Source organism: Salminus brasiliensis, chromosome 2, assembly GCF_030463535.1.
Source record: "Salminus brasiliensis chromosome 2, fSalBra1.hap2, whole genome shotgun sequence".
NCBI classification, from domain to species: Eukaryota; Metazoa; Chordata; class Actinopteri; order Characiformes; family Bryconidae; genus Salminus; species Salminus brasiliensis.
In genome coordinates, this window is record NC_132879.1 from 39,162,961 (window position 1) to 39,172,033 (window position 9,073).

At 38.4% G+C, this 9,073-nt stretch overlaps 2 protein-coding genes across 7 annotated transcripts in view; one reads left to right on the plus strand and one right to left on the minus strand.

The window, feature by feature from the left end:
* osgep (O-sialoglycoprotein endopeptidase) overlaps positions 1–9,073 on the minus strand; it is an 81,830-nt gene that overhangs the window by 38,975 nt on the left and 33,782 nt on the right. The gene's annotated exons all lie outside the window — the stretch shown is intronic.
* LOC140549209 (fibrinogen-like protein 1) lies at positions 90–8,423 on the plus strand. Of its 5 annotated transcripts, none has more exons than XM_072672616.1 (9): positions 90–108; positions 1,887–1,940; positions 3,075–3,169; positions 3,758–3,844; positions 3,986–4,022; positions 5,159–5,238; positions 6,050–6,167; positions 7,238–7,423; positions 7,558–8,423. In XM_072672616.1, the coding sequence occupies exons 3-9, from the start codon at positions 3,167–3,169 to the stop codon at positions 7,854–7,856; spliced, it is 810 nt and encodes a 269-aa protein (XP_072528717.1). In that variant the 5' UTR covers positions 90–108; positions 1,887–1,940; positions 3,075–3,166; the 3' UTR covers positions 7,857–8,423. The 5 variants fall into 5 exon arrangements, with proteins under 5 accessions (XP_072528717.1, XP_072528716.1, XP_072528719.1 ...); XM_072672615.1 differs by lacking the exon at positions 90–108 and adding an exon at positions 1,349–1,389; XM_072672618.1 differs by lacking the exons at positions 90–108; positions 3,075–3,169.

Sequence of the window (9,073 nt, forward strand, 5' to 3'; positions counted from 1 at the left end):
GATGCTGAAGGATTCAGAATGGTTGGACTAGTGACATGGTGTGTAGAACAACAGATCGCCATGGTGTAAAGAAGTGGTCAGATCATCTCCGGCTGTTTCTTCATAAAGGTATTAAGCTCAAATGCCAGATATCAGCTCTCAGGCGAGTGTATTTACATGTCAGTATTACATGAACATTATGTGTCTTTAGATTTTTACCTCAAGACGCCATCTCTATCTCTATCTGTGCATTGATTCGATAATGAATGAAGACTCAGACTTCAAGTCCTACAGACTTGTTTGGGGATGATGGGGAGTGTCCTGTCTGCATAAAATTCATGCATACACACACAGCCAGAGTCAGATTACTGAGTATGTACATACTTAATGATGTTTACTATTCACATATTATAAAACTGAGCTAAAATGTTGTATTTTTATAGCTCTTTATGGGAAGTGTTGGGCTGTGTTAAGCCGTGGTTTAATTATGGTAAATCGGGATAAGAGAATAGATTTGTTTAAAAGAATTGTTTAAACAAGCAGGATGGGCTGTGTATCATTTAGTCTAATAAGCTGCATGTTTACTTAGTCAGGAAGACAAACTCCAGGCCGAGTCTACATAAGTCTACCTACCCAAGCGACATAAGCGTCTACCACAGGGCCCCCTAACAACTTTTGGATTACTACTGTACTGTTATGGCTTGTAAAAAGGCTCAGGTGAGGTGGAAAGAACGACTGGTTAATCTTTAAAGATTGAAACACTTGATCAACAAACAAAATAACACCTCACTGGGTTTACATTACATTATAACATTCAGTGGAAGGTTTTTCTACATGTACTTCTTTATTGACATGAAGTAAGCCTCCACATCTTTGTAATCCTTACTGCTGCTAACACAATGTCATTGGGCAGCTGGTTGCGCTTGGAGAATGCTGACAGACACACCACATTTCTCACAGACAGAAACCACTGTGCCACCTCCTAAAGATACAGTAATCAGTAGTTTAATTCTAAAAGATCAATTTCGGCATTGATGAACGCTCGTAAGTATAGATGGAACATGGATTGTGTTATGATTGGCTCTGCCTTATAAACTGTATGAATAGAGCCAATAGGAAAACTAGGACTAGAAAGTTCACCAATTAGGCGGATCTTAGGTAGCCTGACAGTTTAACAGTTTGTGTGAGAAGCGGCAGGACAGAGTCAATAGTTCCACAGAGAGAGTGGGTATTATGAAGAAAAAAAGGGATTGACACATGGGTATGTCATGTTACACAAGCAGGCCTGGAAGTTGTACCTGTTTATTGTGAGGCTTAGCTTAAGTGGGTGTTTCCACTGCCTCTATTTAAGCAGTGTCTGGCTGCCTTTGTCCAGTCATTTGGCACTGTAAAGCACAGGATTCAGACATGGTAAGTGTATATTTACACTCTATACACTCAATGTTTTGGACATCTGCTTGTGTTGTTGTTGGGGGAACTGTTGCTTCTGTCCAGAGAAGGCTTTCTACTAGATTGTGGAACATTGGGGCTTTATGCTGTTTGTGCGCATTTGCACATCTGTTTCTAGAGATCTGTTTTTGTTTAGAGAACAGACAATTGGCTTGCCACAATAAAAATTATATTTAGTTACTCTTGTTTGATTACTTTATTGCAAAAAGCTGAGAGTTTATAATTTTTGAAATATTGAAGATGAAATATTGAATATGAAATATTTATGACTGCAACTGTAATTATGATTGTGTATCTGCATGACTATGAAAACTGACTGCATACTCTTTAATAATGCTTCAGCAGTAAGAAAATAAAATAGAAAATAAGACAGGGCCCATTACTGAGTCCTATGGTAAATTACAAAGAATATCATGCTTTGTACACCTAGACTAACACAATATCTTCTTTTTTCTGAGATGGTTCAGGCCGTTTTTTAAACCTTTTCCGGTGAGGCCAACCCACATTTTAAGGTGAGATATTAAAATATAATGGTCATTAGTATGTTTTATATTGTAAGTCTAACAGTATACACACTGAAATATTTCCATCTGCATTGACGTTCAAGTCATATAGTATTTTAAGTACTTTAAGCCTGCCCTGAACACAGATTGTGTACTGCAAAATATCATTATGCATGATTTAAGATGTCACATGAAACAACTTATCAGTCATTTGATTACTTTTAAGCCTGTGATAATTGAGGGAAGCTGTCTAATTTCTTAATGGTGATTGCAATATTGTTGTTAAATATACCAAATTAAAGTGGATTTTTTCTTGATTGCTTCATTATAGATCCAAATGTTATTGTCCAAATACTATGGTGTCCAAAATTGCACATACAGTGCCCTCCATAATTTGTGGGACAAAGACACATGTCTTAGCTTTATGAGTGCAGGTATAAGATAACTACTGATGTTGAACTAACTACTACTGATGTGTAATATCGCTATGAAAAAAGGACATACTTGCAGACTTATTAAATACAAAGGTACTGGTAGGCCAAAGAAGACCTCTACTGATCAATGGTCTGTGCACCAGAAACAGCCTTCAGGAGGTGGGTGTCTAGTCACATACCATACACAGAGATCTCAATGAACAGGAATACAGAGGCTACAATTCAAAATGCAAACAACTAACCAGAATGGCCAGATTATGGTTTGGCCAGAGTGTGCAGAATTCTGAAAAAATGTCTCATGGACAAATGAGACCAACAGTAACCTGAGTGATGGCAAGAGCAAAGTCTGGACTGCTCGCAATCATACCACCTCATCTGTGAGACATGATGATGGGGTGTCATGGCTTGGGCATGTATGACTGTTACAGGTACTGGTGCACATCTTCATTGATGATGTAACTGCTGAAGGCAGTAGTTCCTGACAGTCACCTGAAAGCATCACCAGAGAAGATACTCAGCACCTGGTGATGTCTATGAAGTGCAGACCTCAAGCAGTCATTGCACATAAGAGATATGCAGCCAAGTACTAAACATGACTGCTTTTATATATATATGTATATACCATTGCTATGTCCCAAATAATTATGATGCCCTAAAATGAGGGGTACTGTCTAAACAAAAGTGGTGTAATTTCAACATGGTGAAACAGAGAAGAGCTGAGGGAGGGGTCATTTCAGTCTTAGTCCAGTGTCAGACGGCTTCTGTACAGTCATCGGACACTGTGAAGAACAGGATTCAGACATGGTAAGTGTATATTTTTTGTTTCTTATGAAATCCAGGGTATTAAAAAAATAGTTTTCCTGCTTTTGTTGGAGGATGTCCAGGGAAGGCGTTTTACTTGATTTTGATTACATTCAGAAACAAGAGTGTTAGCATGATTCCCACCTCACCTCATCCCCAACTCCCCAACACCCCAACACAGCTCCACAGCTCAATGGCCACATTGGACATTAAGCATGATGCCAAGAATTCACCTGCTCAAGAGAGTCCTATTTTATTGGCAATACGTCTTTTACAGGGACTAGACAAGATGTGTGTGTGTGTGTGAGTGCATTTACATGTCTGTTTCAGCAGTGGGTGCAACTTAAAGTAGCTAAATACATTCCTTAGAAGTGGTGTCCACAAACATTTGGACATAAAGTGTAATTGTTATGAATACAACAAAAATACTGATATAATTCTGATGTGCAACAGGGGTGTATGCAGGATAGTGACAAAGCAATGAGAAACAGGAGTGTTTCTTAAAGATAAAAAATAGTACATTGGAGCAAGGTGCCACATGACATAACAGGAAACCAAGAGATGAGATGTTCTTCTCTCTTCTTATCTCAGATGATGGATGTCACAAGAATGATGACTGGCAGGGTTGGACTGCTCTTATTGTCAGTGTTTGTGGTCACTTCCCTGGTCATAGGGAAGGTAAGCTGCACCTTCACTTCATGTGCACACAGCAGTGATCCTTTTTTTGGCAACAGGTTGTAACAAGCATCCATAAAAAATCAGTACATGCTGTAACTGTACTTTTAACTACTGTGTCATATTTGCATGTAAATGCTTTAGGGGCAGACAGAAACGGAGCCCACTGTGCTTTTAAAGGGTGAGTCACTAGTTTCTAAAGTTTCTAAAAAAAAAAAGACTAATTTCTGTTTGTAGAGAGAGAGAGCAAACATTTTCCCTTTTTTAATAGAAAAATAAAGTGTTTTGTTCAGATGATACAACATATTTTAATAGTGTTGGACATATTGAAGCTAACGTGTCCTAACAGTCAGGGTTCCTTATAATGTCCCCTGTCCAGTTCCTTTCTTTTTTCAGAGAGGGAAAACACTCATCCCCCCAAAAAAGGAAAGACAATTTTATATTTTTATATTCAGTTACTTCACCAACTGTATTTAACTAGAAACCACTCCACAATTCTTAATACTGCAGGAGTGGAAAGTAAAAAAGAGTGGGTGAAGAGCAAAAAGCAGGTATGTAGCATGGCAGATATTCTGGGTCAGAGATTAACACTCTGTCCAAATCATCTTCTGTGCTATTTTCTTGTCTATTGAACTGTGATATCAATTGTTTAAGATGCCATGCGACAAGATCATGTGATGCATTATCAGTATTTTGATTGGCTGTTTCATTCAGCTGTACTTAAATTGCAAGACGTCTTCAAACCACATAAACCAGAAATTAAAATGGGTTTACTTTGAATGGTCTGACTGTGTTTCAGTCTGTCTGTATGCACATGCATGGATTTGCCTCGTGAACAGAAGTAGAAGTAATTTCAAATGTCTTTTAAAATCCACAAATACACAATTCACAATGCAAAGTACTAAGTGCTTTCCAAATATGGCCGTTATAGGTTCCATAAAAACAATCCTTTTACTGGAAATAATTGTGTGAGTATGAAGAACCTTTGAAAAGCTTCAAAGCCCTTCCACAGAATGGGCTGGTTCTAAGGAAGAACCCATGCACTGGTTAAGAACAGTTATATTATAGGAAGATTCAGATTTCAGCTTCTTGAACCTTGTGGTTCTTCTATGGCATTGCTTAAAGAACCTTTTGCAGCTCCTTGTTGAAAGCAGGTTGTCCATATACCTGTTAAGCGTAAAATTCTGTTGGGCTAAAAGTTTGATTTACCTCTGATAGTCTAAAGTGTCTGTGCTGCTGTTTTGTGTTACAGGTTTGTTTGTGTGCTTAATGTATCCAGTCCATGTGTAAAATTGACACAATTCTCTTTTTTTCCAGACTGCACACAGATAAAGAATGCTTTCCCCAATGTGAAAAGTGGAGTTTATACCATACGGCCATCTCAAGCCAGTTTCAAAGTATGTCCAATGTTTCATGTAGAAGTCACTTTTTTGGATGGTGAGAAACCTCTAGGTTCAAACTTCTCACTAATACCAAAACTATGTATTTTCATTTGAATAGTTTAGATGCATGTCATCTTCAGTGCCATTCTAAAACTTCTAAATCCTTTATGAAACAAACTTTGACTGTATATAAAAATACTATAAGCTTTACATGAAGACATTGAAGACTTAAATAGTGGTAACTATGCATCAAATGGTATTTTTACATTCATTAAATGATTAAAAATATGTAATTCTCTGATCACAGTATTTGTCAGTTGTCATTGCCACATTGATTATTTCCACAAAATGATTTAAGTCATTCTTGAATATATGCTGCTTTTTAGTCATTTTAGAAACACAAAATAAACTAACCCCCTGTGCCTGTGCCTGTGCCTTTTAGTTTCATAGCTTCCTTCTCATCATCTAAACCTGTGAAGTATGCCATACATTCGAATCACAACATATTAAAATAATTAAATACATTTACTGCAAAGAAACTGCTTTAATGTCATTGCTGAAGTGTTAATGCTAAAGTGTTAAATGATAATGTGAGTAAATTCCCTGCAAATCTCATTTTTAGGGCTACGAAGGTAATAAGTAACAGTGTAAAATACTTCCAAATATAGACAATGATTATACATTACGTTACAAGTATGATAATGCCATACTATTATAATTTACTATTTTTCTGTATGGCTATTTAGTGATAATAGTTATCGAGTGATCCATTAATACATTTGTTCTTGGGCCATTGTGTGCAAACCTTGCAAATACTTTCACCCAGGTCTACTGTGAAATGCGAGAGGATGGGGGCTGGACTGTTTTCCAGAGGAGGTCAGGTGGAGAGGTCTCCTTCAACAGAGACTGGAAAGCTTATAAGGATGGATTTGGAGCTTGTAAAAGTAAGCATTCTCTGTGATTCCTCGTGCACTCATTCACTTTTATTATGTGCCATTAGTCTGAATTTTACTTAGCCTACTTTATTTTCTCTGCCTGTCTCTTTGGACCATTGTTCTTGCATTTGGAAGTGAGCCTGAGGTACCTTGGAGTAAGTCCCAGAGTACCATCTGGAAGTACCATCAGGTACTTCATTCCACAGTACCATCAGACTGAGCCTTTTGTAGAGAATACAGATTGTATTGGTACAGAAATTGCCAAGTATATTTAAAAAAACACACTTTAGTGGTAAGTCTGTTGCCAACATTAAGAAAAGAAACTAAAGAACTTTTAATATTTTTGGCTTCAATTGATCATTTTCCTGTTCCCATTCTCATACACTATATGTCCAGATGCTTATGGACACCCCTTCTAATGAATGCACTCAGCTACTTGAAGTTGCATTTATTGCTGACACAGATGTGCAAATGCACAGAGGCAGCTTGTCTAGTCGCTGTAAATAAATATTGCCATAGTATAGGATGCCTAATGCCAGGTGAATAGGATGCCTAATGCCAGGTATGGGTTAGAGGGCTATAAAGCCCCCCAACATTGAGCTGTGGAGCAGCAGAACTATGTTCTTCGGAAAATAAAGGGTGGTGCTCCGTCCAATACTTTTGATGAGATTAGAGTTGGGAAGTTAGGGTATGAGGTGGGGTGGTGATCATCCAACATCCTGACTTCACTAAAGATCTTTTTGCTGAATACAGCCAGATCCTCACAGCAATGCTCCAGAATATAGTAGAAAGCCTTCTTCCCTGAACAGTAGAGACAGCTTGTCCTACAAAAGCAGGATGTATTCCTTTTTGAAGAAGAAACAATGAATGAGCAGGTGTCCCGATACTTTTGTTATACTTAAAACAGAATGTTTTGAATTTACTTAAAGATGTGAATTTTTGTATCACGTCTGTTCAGTATACCACTTTTTCCAGTGTGAACTGTTACAATGCAAGACTACACACATTGAGCAGGTTTTATACATTGCCTAGTCTCATTCAATGATGTTAATCCAATTATATCTCAAACTACCTTTTAGACGACCATTGGCTGGGCCTGTCTAAAATATGGGCTCTAACCAAAGCAAAGGGCAAGAACTCAACACTCAGAGTGGACCTGTGGGACTTTGAGGGAGGCTCTGCTTTTGCCCAATACCAAAACTTCCGTATTGGCAGTGAAAAGACAAACTATAATTTGCAAGTGGGAGAATACAGTGGCAATGCAGGTATGGTAACTATTGTTCAACTTTTTCAGCCTTTTCATATGAGCATAACATTTATTTAATAATTAATAAATTTTTCTGGTTAATAATGTTTCAGTTTTTTTCTCATCAGTTTTCTCTCTCTGTCTCTCTCTAAGGTGATGCCATCCGTGGTGCATATGACGGCATTGACCAGAACGGCTATGGTTTCAGCACCCATGACAGAGACAATGACGGCTGCTCCCCATGCATCTTTGGGGACATTGCTATGATCGACTGCAGTGCTAGAGGTGGTGGAGGCTGGTGGTTCAGCCGCTGCGGTTCAGCAGACCTAAATGGTAAATGGCACCCTGGTACAAAGAACCGCTTCTGGGCATCTGGTCTCTACTGGCTCACCTGGAGAGCCCCCGAGCTCTACTCAGCTAGGGCAACACGTATGATGGTGAAGTCCATGTGACCTTAAAGTCGCTGTATTCAGGTAGTTGGGTTTGCAGCAAGCAGTACATTTATCTATCGCTCTATTCATTTATCAGCAGTAAATTCTACCCATTACAACAATTGGTATATTTTCACCAGTCTACAGTTCTAGTTAACTATTCCATGATTCAGTGTTAAAACTATACTGCTATGTACTTGACCATTTTGCACACTCTCTTAATTTTTTTGGGCCTAAACAGGCTTCTGTTATTTTGCATTTAAATTATCTCTGTCCTGACTGGCTATTCCAAATTTAAAAAGTAGTCTGAGCTGAAACACTTCTTATAACTTCAGTGTAAATGTTGTGGGCATATGTAACTGTGAGTTTCCATAATATCACAAAACAAAGAGTTTTAAAATGTACTATGTTAAAATATGCTACATGACACGTAAAATGTTTAGACTGTTTCCCATTATCAGGGTGCTTTAAATGTAATATTCAGAATAGGCTCTTATAAACAGCTTTAGGTAAAACTTAAACAAGTTATGTATCAAAATTAAATGTAAACTGTCTGGCAATAAAAAAAACAAACAAAAACAAAAAAAACCCATGTTTTGTTTTCGTATTTCTTTCAGCTACTTCGGCATATGAATATATGACAGCAAAGAACTCCAAGCCCCAGATTCCCAAGGCGGTAATAAATGCTGACCAGACCCACCTGTGTGGCACGGTATAAATACACCCAGCCAAACACAATTCCCTGTCGCACCTGTAGAGGGGTGAACGGTAACAGTGGGTCTAAGTTGCAAACCGTCAGAAAAAGTGTTGAAAAAGAAAAGAGTTTGTGCTGCAAATAGTGAAGAAAAGCTGGAGTTAAAATGAGTTTAAATTGTCAACAGTGAAGAAAAGTAAAACTAGAAAAAGCTCCTGGTGTTTGTTTTTGCATACTGCCACCTCTCCCAGCTGTGGAGGTGCGGTGGAAACACACTGGACTCCCATTACCAGGGTTGGGAGTTCGAGCCCTGCCACAGAGTCTCACCAAGCACCAATCTTGTCTTGACATTCATCTGTTAAACACACCATAACATAACCCCCCCCCCCCCCAAAAAAAAGTAAACGAAATAAATTAATTTATACATAAATTAACTGCACAACTGCATCAAGGCACAGCTATCGACCACCATGAGCAACTGCTATTGGAGATCACGGAGCAGTTGAGCCAGCTGGCTACAGTTCAGGCTGAGACCACAGCTGGT